At 34.7% G+C, this 21,974-nt stretch overlaps 1 protein-coding gene across 2 annotated transcripts in view; it reads right to left on the minus strand.

Annotated features, from left to right (window-relative positions):
• UNC13C (unc-13 homolog C) overlaps nt 1-21,974 on the minus strand; it is a 654,851-nt gene that overhangs the window by 315,789 nt on the left and 317,088 nt on the right. For both annotated transcript variants that reach the window (XR_004030428.1, XM_030814067.1), the window contains exons 12-13: nt 21,098-21,213; nt 18,651-18,814 (exon numbers count right to left, since the gene is read on the minus strand). Coding sequence is in view for 1 of the 2 variants with exons in the window: in XM_030814067.1 (XP_030669927.1) it covers nt 18,651-18,814; nt 21,098-21,213 (280 nt within the window). In the remaining variant the exon portion in view is untranslated. The remainder of the gene's footprint in view (nt 1-18,650; nt 18,815-21,097; nt 21,214-21,974) is intronic.

The raw sequence follows: 21,974 nt of genomic DNA on the forward strand, positions 1-21,974 counted from the left end.
CAACAGCAGCTTAGTGGTTACTTCAAGCGTAAATAGTAGAGCAACACAGGAATAACATACTTAAGGCATTCACAGGATGATTTTTATAAGTGTAACTAAAAGATTTATGTAAAAAATGACATAATTTTTTTTAATACGACCTCAAAAGCACAGGCAAAAGAAGCAAAACCAGATAAACAAGAGCACATCAAATTAAAAAGTTTCTGCACAGCAAAGGAAAAACTCAAGAGAGTGAAGAGACAACCTTCAGGATGAGAGAAAATATCTGTCAACTGTACATGTGATAAGGGGTTAATACCCAAACCATATAAGAACCTTGAACAACTCAGTAGCAAGAAAACAAATAATCCAATTAAAAATGGGCAAAAGACATGAATAGGCAGTTTTCAAAAGAAGACACAGAAATGGCTGAAAGGTATATAAAAAAAAGTTCAACATCACCAATCATCAGGGAAATGCAGATTAAGACCACATCGGATATTACCTCACTCCTATTAGAATGGCTATTACCCAAAAGATAAAAGGTAAGAAGTGTTGGCAACAATGTGGAGAAAAGGGAACCCTGTATACTGTTGGTGGGAATGTAAATTAGTACAACCATTAAGGGAAATAGTATGGTGGTTCTTCAGAAAACTAAAAAATAAGACAATCATATGATTCATCATTCCCATTAATGGATATATCCACAAATAAGATGAAATCAGCACATCGAAGAGATATCTGCACTCCCATGTGTATTGCAGCACAACAGCCAAGGAACAGAATCAACCTAAGTATCTATCACTAGATGAATGGATAAAGAAAATAATGGTTATATACATAAGAGAATACTGTTCGGTCATAAAAAGAAGGAAATCCTGCCATTTGCAACAACATGGATGAACTTGGAGGACATTATGTGAAATAAGCCAGAAACAGAAAGACAAATACAGCATGATCTCACTCATACGTACAGTCTGAAAGGTTGAAATCAGAGAAGTAGAGAGTTGAAAGGTAGTTACTAGAGGTTGGAGCAGTTAGGGCGTGCAGAGTTGGGAAGATCCTGGTCAAAGGATATAACATTTTATTAAATGGGGGGATAAGTCCTAAAGATCTATTTTACAGAATGGTGACTATAGTTAATGATGATATATTGTATTTGTGAAAAATGCTAGGAGAATGGATGTTAAAAGTTCTCCCACAAAAATGATAACTATGTGAGATGATGCATATGTTAATCAGCTAGATTTAATCATACCACAGTGTATATGTGCTTCAAGGCATCATATTGTACATGATAAATATGTATAATTTTATCTGTCAGTTTAAAATAAAACTACACAAATTTGAAAGAAAATGACACAATTATTGAACATTGCTCACTACTTAAAAGTCATCTGAGGGAAATACAAATGCAATATGGGACGATTAGAAGTATCAAAAACCACCCTTTGCCTATTTTATACTTTGAGATGGTTAAGCAAATATCTTGATGATAAAAATACCCTAAGAAACTGTGGCTTTTGAGTGCCAGAGCAATGTTTCATGACCGAAATGAGAGGTTAATAAATAATTCATAGGTTATATGTGAAAATTTGTATAATTCAGGAAATGTCATGTAAATAAGTGCAGTCTTGAGTTATATAGTTTAATACACTCTTCGTCACACATTTATCATTAATGCTAACATATGTTATTCACAGAAAAGTTAGAAAAAAGTAATGTCAAACTTACATTCACAGTTTAAGCTTCTCTTTTAAAAATAACTTCAATGTATAGTCAAATAGTAATTATAATACATTCATCTATGAAAATTGATTAGAATTAGTATTATAATTTATTCTAAGAGTTTTCTAGTATTTAACCATTTTTTTCCTATTAAAGCCATCTGGTCAGAGTACTCTTTCTTCATTGGTTACGTACTTACTGTATTCCTGGCATTCTTCTTAATGGTAAGAATCTGGAGTTGATTAAAACACAGTCTTGATCTAATAAAATGCATACTCCTAATTGAGAAGCACATACCTCGAATCCTAATTTTGTTGTACAGCAGAAAGTGCAATCATAGAGGCAGCCAAAAGGTTTGGGTGGGCCATAGGATAGAGAAGCAGGCCTGGAGGTGCAGGGCAATCCTCCAAAGGCCAAATTGAGTCCCATAGTGGTGGAGACAGGAGAAGATAGAGGGAAACACAAGGACTACAGAATGAGAGTTGAGGTAATGATCATGAAAGAGTGAAGAGCTTAGCATCTCTACGAGTTGGTCCAACAAATATTTACTGAGCACACTTGCATGGCAGATGCTATATTAGCTTTGGATATGCAGTAATGAATCTGCTTATAGACTGCTGGGGGAATCAGTCATGTAATAAATTTAGTACAGTTATGCAAAAATTATGAAAAAAGCATAGCAGAGTGCTATGAAGACACTGAGTTAGAATGTGTATATCACAGCCTGGTGAGGAGGGTCAGGGGAGATGTCTTGAGATGAGGCTGGGCTAACAGTCAATGAATGACTAAGAGATAGCCAAGCCTAGCATAGAGTTTGATATCACTGATAGATAAAGAATGTATTCCAGAGGAATGGAAAAGTACAAATCAAGGCACTACGGAAAGAAATAAAATATTGTGTAATGTGAACTCCAACAATTTTAGGTTAACAGAGCACAAGTTTCCAGGAGAACATTTAGGATTGGTATGGCCAAAGATAGGTCTGAGGGGTTTACAGAGAGTCTTATCTAACATTTTGGATCTATTCTATGCATCAAAAAACATTTTTGGAGAAAGTTCAAAATCTTAGAGTAAATATAAGTTGAAAAGTATTAGCAAGGAACTCTAGCTCTTCAACATGTATTAGGAAGTGAAATAATCAGATCTGGATTTTAAATAGGTTAATTTGATGGGAGGAGCATATAGGAGGATGAATTTAAGGAAGGTGAAAGTGAAGAGTCCAATTAGGAGGCTATGAAGAGAAGAGATGATGGATGTCTGAACTAGAGTAGTAGTGTGTAGATGATGAGGAGGGAATGGATTTGAGAAATATTCAGAGAGGAAAAACTGTCAGGACTTAGAATTCATAAAGAAAATGGGATGGGGAACAGAAAAGTTCCAATGTTCTAGTTTGAATGACTACATGAATGGCTCTTCTGCCAAGTGAGCTGGGAGCTAAAAATTGGAAAAAAATTGAAGGTGGGGATGATGTATCCAGCCAATTATGAGCGTACGGTGCTCATAGAGCTTCCATGTAGGAATGTTACTGGTTTTTGGAGACATGGACTAAACACCTAGATTTGGGATCATCGTCATGAATTATCAAAAACCATGAGAAAGGATAAGATTACCTAGGGAACATATGTACAATAAATGAAGAAATGTTAGAGAATGTCACCTGGGAAATAGCAATATGAAAGGAAATTATACAAGAAGAAAAAAAAGTAAATTCTATAATTGAGACTAAATAAATACTAGATAGGTAAAAGTAAACCCAGAAAACTGGAATCAGGATAATCTTGATAAAAGGATGATTGATACTGTTAAGTGCAGTAAGAGTCTTATAAAATAGGACAGAAAAGAAGTTATTTGACTTGACAAATAAACATCATCATGACCTTAGCAAAATCAACGTTAATAGAGTGACAGGAGTTTGCACTAAGAGGAAATAAGATGGAAAGTGAAGAGGTACCAGGGGATGACCAAGGTAAAGTAGGTCAAGGCCAAACCTTGACTGGTACAACATCTAGCCAAGGAATTTTGATTTTCTCTTGTGAACTACCTGAAGTTACCTGAGATTTCTGCAGAAAGAACTAGCATTATCAGATTAATTTGAAAAGATGACTCTGAAGTGGTATAAAGATGAATTCAAATGAGTGAGTAGTGGAAGCAGAAAAACAATTTAGAAAGTGTAGAAGTGAAAACTGACACTCTTGCCATGCTTCCAATATGAACGATCACTTCACATACCACAGTCAGAAGGAAAAAAAAACATACTTTGCATCTGGAGACAATCCAGGTATCACAGAATTACTGCCTGCTTCTGATCTCTAAGATAACAACACCCTGAATTCTGTGATATTTGATAATCCAAATATCACAGAATTACTGTCTGCTTCTGATCTCTAAGATACAAAACCTTGAATTTTTCTGTAATACCCAAACTTCCTAACAAAATAATTTTAAGCCTAATTTTGACAACGTTATAACTGAAGATTTAGAATGATCTCTGAAAATATAAAACCAAGTGGGAAGGCTGCTGTTCCCATCATGAAAACACCAAGTAAACTAGGTAACTTTAGTAATTCCAACTTAGTCTTTAAATACTTAATTGCTTTTGTTTTGCCAATGTTTCTGAAGTCTAATGTCCTCTCTGTATTTGTCATAATTAAACATTTCTTTCCTTTTCTAATTTTTTTTCTTTAAAGTCACAGAGCAGGTAAGGTTCTCAAAGACTGGAATTCAGGCAGTGTATCTTTAGAGACTCCCTCTTAACCATCCACCATGGTATAGCTTCTCTTAATTTATCCTCCTCACTCTCTTTATAAAAAAAAAACAAAATTCTTTATTTTTAATTGACAAAAATTACATACTTATCATGTACAATATGTTGGTTTGAAATATGTATACAATATGGAATGGCTGAATCAAGCTAATTAACATTTGCACTACCTCCCATACTTATCTTTTTAAGTGGTGAGAAAACATAAAATCTATTCTCTTTGCTCTTTTCAAGAATACAACACATTGTTATTAACTATAGTCACCATGTTGTAAAATGAATTTCTGGAATTTATTCCTCCCATCTAACTAAAATTTTGTATTCCTTGACCAATAGCTCCACAATCCGCCTCCTTTCCGCAAGACCCTGGTAATCACCATTCTGGTCTTTATTTCAATGAATTCCAGTTTTTTTTTTTTTTTTTTTGTTTTTTTTGATGCCACATGTAAGTGAGATTATGCAGTACTTGTCTTTCTGTGCCTGCCTTATTTCCCTTACCCACAATATTCTCAGGGTTTAACCATCTTGTTGCAAGTGACAAGATTTCATTCTTTTTTTTTAAGGCTAAAACTATTCCATTGTGAGTACATACTACATTTTCTCAATACATTCACCCATTGATTAACACTTAGGTTGATTCCATGTCTTAGTTATTGTGACTAATGCTGCAATGAACATGGGACTACAGATATATCTTTGACCTAATGATTTTATTTACTTTGGCCCTCTCTCTTCAATATTGTGTATTACTTGTATACGTATCTGTTCCTTCTGGAATGTGTTTGGCTTATGCTTCGATAACTTTTGAAAGAAAAAAAAGCATTGTGTTATTGATTTGTTTGACTTATTCCACAATAAGTATTATAGCTTTATACAGTTTTACATTATATACTTTAAAGGTTATGCAGTTTTATTTACAAAAAACAAAGAGAAATATACGTAAGTTTTTAGTTTATCAAAGAATAAAAAAACAAGTTGAATTATCTTTCTTGTTAGTACTTAAGGTTACAAAGAGACTCAAAGTCAACCATAGGCAAAATTTGAATCAGCAAAATTTAAGATATATATCCAGCCCATATTTAGCACAGTGTTTTCTCATACATACTAATTGACCGACAAACATTACTTAATTAAAACAAATTAAAGTAATATGAACCAAAATATAAACTAAAGGTATTGATGTAGAGTTAGAGTGTACAGGACATATGCTTGAGTATGACAGTTTATGAAAACATCCAATTATGTTGTGAAAGTGTGGCGGAAGTACTTAGCAGTTAACACTGTAATAACAATGGCTACTTTGAAGGTGAATAATATTCTACTTATAATCAGTATGCTGAAAGCAGCATTTTAACTTTTCTAAAGCATTAGGCCAGTATTCCTCTTAGAAAGCTGACAGAAATACTTTACATTTTGATTAAAATTTAACTGAGGTGATTTCTGGGGTATGATGGATGGTAGCTAGCCGCACCTGACTCAATCCCTCTAAGCATCCCACGGAAACTTCCGAGAAAACCAAAAAGGATGCAAAATCACAACCGTGTTGGAAATTAAGATTACCAATCAAAGATTTCCCGGTTCCCGGAAGGAGCTTTTTCTAACTTTAGGCAACTGGCTAGATGGAGAACTATTCAGTGACTGCTGGTATATAAACTCCTAAAACACTAACCTGACAGAGAGTAATGGGAGGGTATTTCCAGAAATCTTCCAATGTCTGCCCCCTTTATCAGAGATCTGGGGCCTAGACTGCTGCCAAGCAAGGCTATCAATCCCTCCCTATTTCATGCTAATGGACTCCCCAGGCAGTAAAGCTGTTTCTCCTTTCCCACACCTTCTCACTCTATCTCCATTAAAGAGCATAAAACTCCCAAGATTCTAATACTGCCTGTACAAAAGGGAATGAGCAATCAGATGTGAAGCTACTTAGAAGAAAGGGCTGGAAGAACGCTGGGAACAATATACCCTGGGGATTATATAGAATCTTTTATGCTCTGATTTTAGCAAGACAAAATGTACTGGTTGTTTACATTGTTCAGAAAAAGAAATATGCTTAGAAAACTCACAAATAGAAGCTAAAAAATATTTTTCCCCAGTCTAAAAGAGTGCTTCATTTGACTAAAGAAATGGCAGAAAGTGGAAAATTTTTAGGGGCTGGTCTTTCAGTTTAAAGTTTGCAGGTGGATGCTGACAACATCCAGGTGGTCAGCAAACACATATTCAAAGAAACCCTGTAAGTTGCCAAAACAAGCAGGATGAAAACATTTTACTATTTCAACACACACATACACACATACACACAAACACACACACACACACACACGCACACCAAACACAAATAGATATGTGTATATGTCTACGTGAAAACACAAAAACAAACACCCAGCAGGAAATACTGCTAAATTATATGATCATAGTGTTATCTCTGGTTGGCGTTATACATTTTTGTTATTTAAAAAAATGTACATTGTATATTTTTAAATGTAGCGTTAATGTGTTTTATTACCCTAACTAGAAAAAAAAATACAAAATATACATCTTAAATTTTGCTAATTCAAATTTTGCCTATTGTTGACTTTAAAAGTCTCTTTGTAACCTTAAGCACTAATAAGATAATTTAACATGTTTTTTATTCTTGTTTAACTAAATTATTTTTATATATTTTCCTTTTGAAGAAAACTACATAACCTTTAAAGTATATCATGCAAAATTGTATAACCTATAATATTTTAAAATATCATTGAACAAGAATTTTGTTGAAGAAGTCAAACAAATCACTGACAAAATGACTTTTCTCTTTCAAAATGTATTACTGACAAGTAATTTCTAGTTAGGAATATATGCCTCATGATATAATAAAATTACTGTAAAACAGATACCAGTTTAATTTTACTTAATAAAATATATCAAGAATTTTAAAGATATTAATGAAATGATCTTGGTGCATAAGTTCCTAAGGCAAAATAAAGGTATGAGAATGGCGAATATGTGAAAATCAAAAAGGCTAATAAGAAAAACCCAGCATTTCACTTAATGCTACTTTTCTGTCCACTAGATATTTTATTACCAGTTTCAATAACAACTTAGCATTACCATAGCGTTTTTCTTGTGAGCTAATTAATCAGCAAAACTTTTGTTGTTTGATTGAAAGGAAATGTAAATATGTCAAAAATTTAAATATGAGTCATAAATTTAGCTAGTTAAATTAAACACTTTTTAATACACCTAAAGATTAAAGATACAATACTTAGGAGTAGTTGCCACCTCTTAGAACTTACATTAAAATGATCTTCTTAGAAATAACTAGTGACTTGGGATTTAAACAAACAGTTGAGAGCGAAGATTAAAAGCTTACTCATTTGATACTGATTTTACAAAATAAAATACTGAAACCGAGCAACAGAATTTTCAGGTCATTACAATGAGTATAATTTTTTCCCCAGTTTGGTAAAAATACCTATCCTTTTCTAGAAACTGTGATTAAAACCATGCTAAATTAAGGAAGGTAGCTCCTAGTACCAAAACAGTAGTCTATGTTGAACTTGCCTTTTCATGACTCTAAATAGTAAATGATTAGGCAATTGATATGATAAAGGTGGTAAGTAGTATCCATCAAAGTAAACATTTCTTGGATGGTTGAAGGAAAAAAGAAAAATAGACAAATCTTACAAAAGGAAAAATATGAATCAGTATTAGTGGCTACATTTCCTTGAAACCTTGAAGAAATGGTCAGCAAAGTGTGCGTGCATGTGTGTGTATGTATGTACATATATATATATATATATATATATATAGAGAGAGAGAGAGAGAGAGAGAGAGAGAGAGAGGAGGGATAGAAGGAATCTGGGTGGCCAATTTAGAGTTAAAAGTACCAAGGCATAAAGATGCTTCATGCTAAACCTAGCCCTCTTCTGTGATCTTAAAAAGTAACTTCATCACTTCTAGATTCAGTTTTTCCATCTGCAAAATGAAAGGATTTTTAGAAGATCTAATCCTTACATGTTCTAACATGCTATGCCTTTCTGAATATAAATAACATGTTGGCTGTGTCCAGCTGCGTTCATCACTTCTCTCCACCATCAACATTTGATTCTATGGCAGCCAGAGGTTCGGAAAAATAACAAGAAAGCACTGGACACAGAAGTCAGCCTGAGGCAATCTTTGCTCTTTGCAGAGCTTTCAGCTAATGGGCTTCTACAGGAGGTTCAATTTGGCAAGACATCCGCCTCCGAGTTTGCAAGGGTCCTCTCTTTATGTGTAGTTACAGCCAAGGCAAACTTTTTCTTGCTTCTAACAATATCCATTGAAAATCATTTACTTTTAACAGCTACAGTTCCAACACTACTTAAATTATTCTCAGAGTGGAAATAGGATTAAAAGTACAACCAGTAATTAAAAATGACTGACTCAGAGGTGCTGCAGACCACTTCTTCAAAAACCAGAGAGTACATCTTCAAAAAAAAAAAAAAAAAAAAAGATCAAAAAGTACTGTTGCAATCTCTCTGGAAATGTTTAATATTCTCCCCTAAAGACATGATTAAAAACAATGGATTAACATTAAAACACTTGACTTTACTTTTGCAAGTAAAAGGTGTTAGTGTCAGAAGAATTCAACAAATGGAATTTTAGTTCCATGGGAAAAGTTAGAGTAATAAACTCTAAAAAGATGATACTTATTGCAAATAATGAAACATGGTACTGACACAAAAATAGACACATAGATTAATGGAACAGAACAGAGAGCCCAGAAATAAATCCACACATTTACTGACAAATTATTTTCAACGAGAGTGTCAATGAGAAAAGAATAATCTCTTTAATAATGATGCTGAAAAAACTGGATGTCCACATGCAGAAGAATACAATTTGACCCACTCTTATCTCACACCATATAAAATATCAACGCTAAATTGATTGAAGACTTGAATGTAAGACTCAAAACTATAAAACTACTAGAAGAAAACATAGAGGAAAAACTGCATGACACTGGTCTGTATAATGATTTATTAGTTATAACCTCAAAAGCACAGGCAACAAAAGCAAAAATAGACAATGGGATTGCATTAACCTAAAAAGCTTCTTCACAGCAAAGGAAACAATCAACAAAGTGAGGAGCCACCCTACAATGTGGGAGAAAAAATTTGCCGACTATACATTTAATAAAGTGTTAATATCCAAAATATAAAAGGAACTCAAATAATTAAACAGCAAGAAAACAAATAACATGATTAAAAAATGGGCAAAGGATCTGAATAGACATTTCCCTGAAGAAGACATACAAATGGCCAATAGTATATGAAAAATATTTAACATCACTAATCATCAGAGAAATGCAAATTAAAACCACAATAAACTATCACCTCACTCCTATTAGAATGGCTATTACCAAAAAAGGTAAAAGATAACAAGCCTTGGCAAGGAGGTGGAGCAAAGAGAATCTCATACGCTGTTGATGGTAATGTAAATTGTTACAGCAATTATGACAAACAGTAAGAAGCTTCCTCAAAAAGTTAAAAATAGAACTATTATATAATCTATTATTTCTACTACTGGGCTTATAGCCAAAGAAAATAAATCAGTATGTCAAGAAATATCCACACACCCATATTTATCGCAGCATTACTCACAATAGTCAAGATATGGAATCAACGTAACTGTCCATTGACAGATAAATGGATAAAGAAAATGTATATACATACAATAGAATAGTATTCAGCCATAAAAATGAAGGAAATTTTATCATTTGCAACAACATGGATGAACATGGAGAACTTTACGTTAAATGAAATAAGCCAGGCACAGAAAGACAAATACCATACGATCATCTCATTCGTATGTGGAATATATAAAAAAAGAGGAACTTACTGAATTAGAGAGTAAAATGGTAGCTACCAGGAGCTGGAGTTGGCTAGCAGGGTGGGTGCTGGGAGGTATTTGTCAAAGTATAAAAATTTTCACTTGGATAGGAGGTGTAAGTTCAAAATGTCTATTGTACAACATGGTGATGATAGTTAATAACGATGCATTGTATTCTTGAAAAATGCTAACAGCGTGGAAGTGTACTCATGACAAAAATAACTATGTAAGGTAATGCATATGTTCATTAGCTAGATTTAGTCATTTTACAATATATATATACTTCAAAACACCATGTTGTATATAATAAATACGTAAAATTTTATCAATCAATTTTTTAAAAAATTTAAAAAGCAAATAATGAGATAGCTACTGGCAAATTTTTGGCTAAAGCAACTGATACAAAGTTATTAACCATTAATAGTCAAAATATTATTGGCCTAATATGTATTTCAAATAGCACATCTGGATTAATGCCACTTACTATTGTTGAACAACAACAAAAAAAACAATCCTCTAACTCACATGCCAGTTCAGGGACAGGTGTCCAAAATCATATGGAACTTGTGGTTTTCAAAGAATAGAAATGCCTTTCATCTGAAGTTTAAAAATAATCAATTGAACAGAAGAACAAGGTGATTGGAAAGAAGTACCAAAAGGAAGATTATGATTCTTAGATTGTTGCAAGCAATTTCAGAGATACTGTTCAAAATGAAAGGAAAGACTATCTGCATTTCTGATGTTAGAAATGCACTAAAACAATATTCATCACACTTGCTCCCCCAAATTCAGCTCAGCATTCTAACTTATCAGTGATAAGTTAGAATTTTATTCATTCTTGTCACTAAAGATGACTCAAACACTTAAATGTCACTTCTGTTTTGACCAAAAACATCATAGCTTCTCAAAGATGCTATGGGTTGCTGGAGCCCAATTAGGGAGATTTTGAGTACAAGAGCAATGGTGTGTGACTGGAAAATAAATAAAAGGCACAGATTTTAGAGGAAGACAGAAGTTGAAGGACAAGTAAGGGTGGGGCCCTCAGGCTGCCCATCAGCTTTCTCTGACATTCTTCTCATCTGTGCTTGGATTTGCTTCCTCTATACCTATGCCCTTAGAGCCCGCATGCTAGTTACTATTTAATCTTTTCATTCTCTTCCCCCTAAATCAGGAGCTTACTAGAGACAAGAGCTATCTTTTACTGCTGTTTCCCCATTGCCTTGTGCTGTGGTCTGAACAGCTGTGTTCATGAAAAACTCGTATGTTGAAACCTATGACTCAAGGCTGTAGTATTAGGTGGTGAGGCTGTTGAGAGGTGATTAGATCATGAGTGGGGAGCCCCCATGAATGGGATTTTAGTTGTCTTATAAAGAGGCCCCAGAGAGCTTTCATCCCTTTGGCCATGTGAAGCTTGCACACAGTGAAAATATAGCCATAAAGGAACCAGGAAATGGCCCTCATCAGATACCAGATCTGATGGCACCTTAATTTTGGACCTTCTAGCATCCAGGACTGTGAGAAATAAATTTCTTTGTTTATAAGCCACTCAACTGATGGTATTTTTTATAGCAGCCTCACAGACTAAGACATTCTCTATAAGTCCTCATACTTAATCAGAAAATGTCTATTGAATAAATTAATTTCATCTTCTAGAATGTGGGGTTCGTGAGAAACTAGACTTCTTGTTCACTGCTGTAACCACAGAAATGTTTCTGGCACATGATAGGAAGTGAGTAAATAGTTCTTAAACGAATGAATGACCCCGTTAAGCAGCACTCTTTTTTACGGGTAGACTCCTGGCTCAAGCAGTTAAAACAGACTGGCGACTTTAAAGTAATCTGTATCCAAACAGTTCTGATTTAAACATAAATTAGATAAAGATGGCCAGTGCCAGGGTACAGGTTGTTTTTTAAGCACATCAAGGTAAAAAACACCGACCTAATGCTTTCCTCTCCTTTGCTATTGCAGAGGCAAAACCATAGCCTAACAGAATCTCAGACTTCGTGAGACATCTTAGCCTTCACGTTACAATAAATAACTAATTGAACACTCAAGAAAATGTATTTTCTTGACACAAATAATCTCCAGAGGATGGTTTAAACCATAATAACTGATATAAAGTTCCCCAGATGTGTTCAGCTGTGAACAATTAGTCTGTCAAAACACTATTAGGAACACACACATTGCATACATAGATGAAAAGCATCAAGAACTCCCAAAATATTGATGATGGAAACAAGTTCTATGCCTCACCCCATGATGCAAAATATGTGGAATGGTGTGTTCCTTGGAGAAGGGGACCAGCCTATCATTCTTACTGTCATTAGTTGGAAAATTGTTTTTATTTTAGATGGATGGTTGCATTTGCCATGTGGGAACAAATTCTTCAGGTCCTTGATCAATCACTTATCCAAACAGGAAAATTGTAATCCCTCTCCTACTGATGCATGCTCCAGAACAAAGGGTCATTTTTATGTAACAGGTAGGGCTAATAAATGGTACCCTCACAGAAAATATTCTGTGGAAAGGGGAATGCTTTATAGTAAGCTGGAGGTACCTTGGAGCACTGGGACGTTCAGTCCTAATGCTCAGGTTTACCAGCAAAATAGTTTCAGGCTCTTTTGTCTGAAGAGAAATTCACAAGAGAAAAATTCAATAGTGTACTACCAGACTCTGACTTAAAACATACTTCCTCTTGTTTATTTCTTCTCCGAATCCATCTTCAAAGAAATGGGAATGTGCTCAAAAGAAACCAAGAAATCTCTAATAAAAGAGGAAGATTATGAAATTACCCAGGGATTTGGCTAACCCTAAAGAGTATTTAAATATCAAAAGAAAGTATAATTTGATTTCTGTTTTTGATCAAGTGGTGTCTAGGAAAATCCACAGAATTAAGGACTTTTGTCTTTTTCGAAAATGGTAAGTATCCTTACTATAGAGAAAAGACAGTTATTTCTTCCTTGTAGCTGAGTTTTCCAATTTTTTTTTTTTTTAAGAATTAAGAGGAAGTAATTCTGAGACAGGCTTCAAATGTTGCATTCTAGGTTTTTTTGTTCTTTCGTTGGTTGGTTGGTTGGCTTTCCAGTTACTTTTATTGTTGTGGTTCCCTGATGCAAGGTTTCAGAACAACGGAAAAATACCTATTCATTAGTCAACCAGTTTAAATTAAAAGATAGATTTATTCATAAACAGTTTTTTTTTTTCAGTTGAGTTAGTCCTTGGCCAGCAATAGCTTAGGGCTCAAGTTACAGTTCAGTTGCAAAAGCATCATTTTAAAAGTATGGTGGAAATTATCTCTGAAAGCTGTATTTCAACTCTTGACTGAAAAAAAAAGTCAGTACTCTGAAACTTCCTCAAATTTTTAAAAATGATCAATCAATGTAGTGTGCTCTCACCCTTATTACAACATAAATGGTGACATAGACCCCTGTATCAGCTCAATTAAACTTTTCATTTTCACCTTCTTTTGGCAACTGAAAAACTCTGGCATCTAGAAATACACTAGGAGAAGGTAAAAATAAATGTTATTCTGATAAACAACTTCTGCCTCTGATTCACTCAATTGCAAATACGTATTGAGTTTCTATCATGCATCAAGAACTTCTTATAAAGCAGTAATGAAAGATATGATTCCTCTCTTCAAAATTTCAATTTGTAAGTCATGGAATAGAATTCAAGTGCACCTCTATGCTGTTCCATTCTATTCTCTTTCCTGGATATAATTACAGATTACAATTATATTAACAGATTGAGATAAAATGAGTACACGTATATTTTTGTATAAAAACAATAATTTCTAATAACTAATGAATACCAATAAGTAATATTGGTATTCATAAAATCTTTAATGGTACAATAGAGATTGTATCTATGTTGGTAGTAACTTCCTTAGGATTGATCAGACTGTCAACAGAATTCTTTTTCTTCTGGCAAAGTCATGGAAAATTTTGTACTGCCAAAGCAAAAATTGCACAAAAGTTAATTAGACAAGGGAATTTTCATTAAGGCTACTGCAACAGGCACAAGATCAGGTAAGGGCTTTAAAAAAAAAAATTACATCTCAAAGGAACAGAGAAAGAATTTACAATTGTAAGTTTTCTAAAGTAAATGCTCTAAGGGAAAGGAAGTCAGGGACCTGTGGGTTTAGGTCATTTGGAATCTGCAAGGGCTGGGAGGAAATGGACGTCAGGACGATAGAGACAGAAAGAAGCCTGCCTAAAGTTTTGCTAAGCTAGGAAAAACGTTAGGGTTGTCATGATAAGTATTCAGTACTTAAAGAAACATGTGATGTATAAAAATATTTTTAAATCAAATGTATAACCACAAGTACACATAATCTACCACACTATTGTCACTGAAGTGTAATTGTCAATGAATCGCAAAACCTAAGGCATTCTTTTTCTTTATTTCTATCTGCCTTGTTTTCACTCCTTAGACCAGTGAATCTATGGCCCTCATGCCAAACCCTGACCAAATCCTGAGTTCCTGTTTTTTAAAATAAAGTTTTATCAGCACACAGCCATTTCCATTTATTTATTTAATATCTATGGTTGCTTTGCACTAGTACTGCAGAGCTAAGTAGTGTAACAGAGACTGGTACAACTACAAAATATTTACTATCTGGCCCTTTGCAGAAAAAAAAAATTCCAACCCCTGCTCTTAGACAGTTGTCTAGTGTGAATAGGAGTTTTGCCTTTCCTGAGATTTATAAATACAATGAGACCCAATTTACCTGCAGGTCACTTGCAACCAAATAAATATCCAAAATACTTTTGAAAAATACTTATCTTAAAGGCTTATCAGAAACTCAAAAAAATGCAGCCATTTGTCTCTCCTCTACTTGTGCCCTGGAAGCCTCCTCCTTGCTTTGAGTTGTCCCCACCTTTCTGGATGGAACCAACGTACATCTCACATATATTAATGTCTCATGTCTCCCTAAAATGTATAAAACCAAGCAGTGCCCCGACCACCTTGGGCACATGTCGTCAGGAACTCCTGAGACCATGTCATGGGAGTATGTCCTCAACCTTGGCAAAATAAACTTTCTAAATTAACTGGGGGAAAAATAAAAAGAAAGAAAAATACTTATCTTTTACTTAGATTGAGAAGCAAGAGTTATCACATTATACAATGTAATAAAATAAGGAAGGGCTAATTCTCCTCTTTTCAACGATCTATGTGATACATACTTACCATTTTTCTACATTAACATGATTGTGTTTCTCAGAACACAGAAAAGATGGAAATGAACGAATCTAACACCAGCTCCCAGATATATTTTAGAATAAATTTAACTTAATCTTTTCTTTTAATGGGATTCTATCCAGCAGCAGGTTGTTTTGATTTTTTAACCTGCCTTTCTTTAGGCAGAACAACTCATTTCCCTTAGACTGTTCATCATAGTTGCATTTTAATTGTGCTATAACTTTATACTAGGTGTTCTGAATCGTAGCCTTTGGCATGGGATGGAACAGATGTCAAAATCACGGACTCTCTTATGGTTGATCAATTATAAAACAAGTTGCCTTCAAAGTAGTGAGCTCCCTGTTACTGGATGTGGATGAACAAAGGGATGATGACCATTAGTCAGGGATCCAATAACAAAGTTTCTAGATTTGAGAGGGAGGTTCAATCGGGTGATCGCTAAGGTTTCTTATTTTTTTTTCATGTCTAAGAATCTGTGTATCTTTATTATTTAGCATAAGGACATTCTATGTACTGAAAAAGCATGCACAATTTATCAGTACTTATCATTCATGCTTACATTATGTTGTTATAGAATTATGATTAGAGATTAAGGGCTATGAACAGTAAACTTTGAAAAGAAACACTGATAGCATTGAATCTATCAATTACTTTGGGAAGTATACCCCATCAAGCTACCATTGACTTTCTTCACAGAATTAGAAAAAACTACTTTAAATTTCATACGGGATAAAAAAAGAGCCAGCATAGCCAAGACAATCCCAAGCAAAAAGAACAAAGCTGGAGACATCACATTACGTGACTTCAGTAAACCAAACAGCATGGTACTGGTACCAAAACAGATATATAGACCAATGGAAGAGAACAGAGGCCTCAGAAATAACACCACACATCTACAACCATCTGATCTTTGACAAACCTGACACAAACAAGCAATGGGGAAAGGGTTTCCTATTTAATAAATGGTGTTGGGAAAACTGGCTACCCATATGCAGAAAGCTGAAACTGGATCCCTTCCTTACACCTTTTACAAAAATTAACTCAAGATGGATTAAAGACTTAAATGTAAAACGTAAAAGCATAAAAACCCTAGAAGAAAACCTAGGCAATTCCATTCAGGATATAGGTATGGGCAAAAACTTCATGACTAAAACACCAAAAGCAATGGCAACAAAAGCCAAAATTGACAAATGGGATCTAATTAAACTAAAGAGCTTCTGCACAGCAAAAGAAACTACCATCAGAGTGAACAGGCAACCTACAGAATGGGAGAAAATTTTTGCAATCTATCCATCTGACAAAGGGCTAATATCGAGAATCTACAAAGAAACAAATTTGCAAGAAAAAAACAAACAACCCCATTACAAAGTGGGCAAAGGATATGAACCAACACTTCTCAAAAGAAGACATTTATGCAGCCAAGAAACATATGAAAAAAGCTCATCATCACTGGTCATTAGAGAAATGCAAATCAAAACCACAATGAGATACCATCACATGCCAGTTAGAATGGCAATCATTAAAAAGTCAGGAAACAATAGATGCTGGAGAGGATATAGAGAAATAGGAATGCTTTTACACTGTTGATGAGAGTGTAAATTAGTTCAACCATTGTGGAATACAGTGTGGTGATTCCTCAAGGATCTAGAACTAGAAATACCATTTGACCCAGCAATCCCATTACTAGGTATATACCCAAAGGATTATAAATCATTCTACTATAAAGACTCATGCACACATATGTTTATTGCAGCACTGTTCATAATAGCAAAGACTTGGAACCAACCCAAATGCCCATCAATGATAAACTGGATAAAGAAAATGTGGCACATATATACCATGGAATACTATGCAGCCATAAAAAAGGATGAGTTCATGTCCTTTGCAGGGACATGGATGAAGCTGGAAACCATCATTCTCAGCAAACTAACACAAGAATAGAAAACCAAACGCTGCATGTTCTCACTCAAAAGTGAGAGTTGAACAATGAGAACACATGGACACAGGGAGGGGAACATCACACACTGGGGCCTGTTGGGGGGGTAGAGGGCAAAGGGAGGGATAGCATTAGGAGAAATACCTAATGTAGATGATGGGTTGATGGGCGCAGCAAACGACCATGGCACGTGTATACCTATGTAACAAACGTGCACATTCTGCACATGTACCCCAGAACTTAGAGTATATTAAAAACAAAACAAAAAAAAAGAAAACGAACACTGATTTCGGCCCAGTCTTCATTCATCATTAAAATGGTTGAAATTGACTGATTATCTGGGCCAGTATCTATTCAGTTCACATGAAAATGAGATCTTGTTGTTAATATGAAAAAAGTCATCTAATATATGCATATAAATAATTTACATATTACACCTCATATATATCTGAACCACATGCACTTATAAAATTAGACCAGGTCTCAAAAAGGAAACTATGGGGAAGTAATGAATACTTCTGTTCATTACTAAACCCTCACTGAAATTCAGTTCTAAATCTTCATTGAAATTATAATAAGGCAATTCTGTGGCATCACATTTTTTATACTGTTTGGGTTCTATGGGTGCTAAACAAATCTTTGTTTTACTGAATTATCAGTACTGATATAAATATGAGAAGGAAAGACATAGTCTAATATTTGGAACAAGACACCATAATAGCTCTGGACCTGTCTCTCTCACTAACAGGCTTTGTGACCTTGGACAAACCAGGGCTTTAGTTACCTCAGATATGGAATAAGTCACTGGCTCTCAAACTTTAAAGTATATGAGAATCACCTGGAAGACTTGTTAAACCTATGGTTGCTGGATTCCACCCTCAGAGTTTCTGATTCAGTAGGTCTGGGATGGGGTGGGTAATTTGCATTGCTAAGTTGCCAGGTGCTGTTGATACTATTTGTCAAGGAACTACACTTGGAGAACAGAACAAGGATTGGACGATGGTGGTAGTGAATTACCAAGTCATTAATACTTTACAGCTGTAAGAGAGAGTGGTCAGCATCAAACATGCACAGTGAAATATAATCCTCTTTTTAATCAGTTTCATTTGAATTAGTGAGATGAATGCTCCTTTCTTTCTTTGTATTTTAATAGAGATATTGACCATGTAAATGTTCTGTAGTACTTACGTCATAGCTTGATAAATGGATTCAATTCCATAACGCATAGCAAACTCATCAACTATTTCTTGGGAAGCATCATCAAAGAAAACCTTCCAGGCTTCATCCCCTTTGACTTCTGGGATTTTCACTCCACCATTAGATTTCACTTCAGTCAAGTAATGGAACAGATTCTAAAAGCAAGTGGTTTTTAATTGTTCAGTGATTCCTCAGAATAGGCCAGAAATATTTAACTAAAACTTTCAGTAAAATGCACCTGCACTGTCATTGCCTCTAATGTTTCATCAGCATCTGCAAGCAATAGGAATACCTGGAAATTTTATTCTAACTCAATTCATCTTTTATGCAAAATCTGCTTTGATTTCTGCCTGGGTAAAAGCGCTGACATAAATATGGAAAGGAAGGACATAGTTTAATATTTAGGACAAGACGTCATAACAGCTCTGGATGGGTCTCTGACAGTAACAGGCTTTGTAACCTCGGAAAAATCAAGGCTTTAGTTCCCTCAGCAAATAAGGCACTGGTTCTCAAACTTTAAAGTGTATAAGAATCACCTGGAAGGCTTATTAAAACACACATCGCCAAGTTCCACTCTCAGAATTAGATTCTATTACACTGCAGCTGAGAGGTTAGTTAGAGGTGTCACCGGTGACTCCCTGATGCAATTGATACTTTTCTTACATCAAAAAATGTGAGATGAGGCTGAAGAATGTACCCTTATTCATGTTCGAAGTGATAAAGTACCTTCCTAAGGCACTTTAGACGGTAAAGTTGGGTGGGTCTATACAGAATCAATGATTCAAATATTTTGTACATACCTAACCATTTGCAGAAGGAAGTGAGTGTTTTTGCATGAAAACATTTCTACATGATAGAGCTTATTTTGCATTCGGGGATTCTGAGTAAATTATAGTGCCCTGGATGAACAATGTGATTTTTGACTGTTAAGGCAAAATTTAGCTGTGTAAATGATACTAAAGGGTTTGGACTGCAAAATGGTAAGAGTCAGGGCAATGAATCGAGATTGAAAATGAATGTTGGAGAATTTTGTAACGAAATAAAATTACTACTCTCAATTCCTTTTTGCTTCTAAGTTTAGCAACTACTACTTTGATGCAGCCAGGGTAAACTGAAGGACTTGCTCTTAGATTTCAGTTCTTTCTGCTTCTTGGACCAGTAGAAAAGACTCTATAAAGTGAACTGGACTGCTGTTTCTCTAACTGCAGATCTTCTCTGCCCACACTTTAAGGCCAGAATTCTCCATCATGCCAGTTCAAGGGATTTATTTTATTGGTCTGAAAAATGAACCATCTCTCTTGAGGGAATGATATCACTAACCACAAAACTGTGATTATGAAATTAAGCCTAGGTCCTATGCCTAATTACTGTGTAATATACACACGATTTAAACACTGTTCCTCATTTCTTTCTTAGTAAAATGGGGTATAAATATTTACACGTATACATTTTCATGAATATAATTAGAGAAAATAACATGCAAAAAAGTAGAACTATCTTTCAGTTGTCTTTTTCTCTCTGAGGAAGGTACTTTGTTACTTTGAAAAACATGAAGAAGAGTACATTCTGCAGCTTCACCTATTTTTTGATATGAGACAAGTATCATTTGCATCAGAGAAAGTCTCCTGTGACACATCTAACTAAGCTCTCAGCGACAAACATTCAAAAGACTCCCAAGATGATTTGTCTGTGCTTCTGTACTGAGACACAAAAGGGAACTGGTGAAACTGTGCTTTTGATTGATGTTGGGTGGTGTTTACCTCTCTCCAAGCCAACTAGGCCCTACTTTTTGGGTGAGTAACCACATCTTCATTCTCCCCATACTCACATGTTTGTAGAAAGAGAGGTGAACACGAAGGACTGTGCAATATGTATGAAACTGTTTGTTGTACTCAGAAACAGGAAGAAAAATTAACTGCTTATTACATTGGCTCCCAAAAGCCATTGAAACAGCACCACATTTTTATGTTTCTAGTTATAAATAGAGTCCTAATTAAATCTTCAATAAAATCTGAACTCTAACTCGGAGTTCTCAAACACAATTATGATCTGATCCTCTCCCGCATTACCAAACTACTACATATTTAATGCTTCCAAAATAGGTGGCATGACTCATTTCTTCAATCAATATTTTTAACATTCTTCTTCCTCTTTGGAAGAACATTAATTTTTTTGTATCTACTTTTGCATTATCATCTTATTGCCTATTCACATCTGCCTCACAGGCTTGTTCTAAACTCTCATTAGATGACAAGTTCATCAGGAGTAATACAACACATAGAATTTATGGTATCTTAGTATATCACCTGCTGTAGTATAGAGTCAGAACTCCAGGAACCACTACAAATTCAATGATTTTTAAACCAAACATTCTGTTTTATAATCCATAATCAAGAACATTTCTTATATTTTGTATTAATAAAATTCCATTTATTTACCTCATGTAAACATGTATATTGAATATGATATGGAGCAACCTTCTCTTCTCCTTTTATCTCCACATTGATTTTCAATCGTATGGCCCCAGATACAGCTGACTTATCTGTCCTTTTCTCTGATAAAGCAAAAAAGCAATTGGTCAGTCTTGTTTGACAATAATGTTTTTCTCATACGACCTCTCAAAAGCTAAAAAAACAAAACAAAACAAAAAAACGGCTTAAGTAGCTAAAAGCTATTTTTCTGAGTCAGAGTTGCTTCTTAAGTAACCATAATGAGGCCATATGTGGTAGCTCTTGCCTATAATCTCAGTGTTTTGGGAAGCCAAGGTGGGAGGACCACTTAAAGCTAGGAGTTTGAGACCAGCCTAGGCAACATAGCAAGATCTAGTCTCTACATTTTTTTTTTTTAATTAGGCGGGTGTGTTGGTGCTTGCCTGCAGCCTTAGCTAATTAGGAGGCTGAGGCAGGAGGATCTCTTGAACTCAGGAGTTTGAGGTTATACTAAGCTATGATCATACCAGGGCACTTCACCTTGTCTAACAGAGTGAGACCCTGTCTCTATTCAAAAATGCAAAAAAAGTTACCATGATTCCCCTAAATACAATTTAAAATATTTGCCTATTGTGGTATTGTAATTGTCAAATGTCTTACAGATACTCCGAATAAAAAAACTAATCAGAAGACCCTGCCATTGTCATATATTTCTGTGTATTTGATCAGTTTATACAATGAAATTAAATAAGTTATTTGGCAATCAAAATCAAGAAAAACGGTGTATAAATAGGAAATTATTTTATCTGAAAGTTGTCACTGCTTGGTTTCTTCTCTTTGTTTCTGTACTTGAAAAGATGAGCCAAAGTTCTGGTTTATAAAAAAA

Source organism: Nomascus leucogenys, chromosome 6 (assembly GCF_006542625.1).
Source record: "Nomascus leucogenys isolate Asia chromosome 6, Asia_NLE_v1, whole genome shotgun sequence".
Taxonomy (NCBI): Eukaryota; Metazoa; Chordata; class Mammalia; order Primates; family Hylobatidae; genus Nomascus; species Nomascus leucogenys.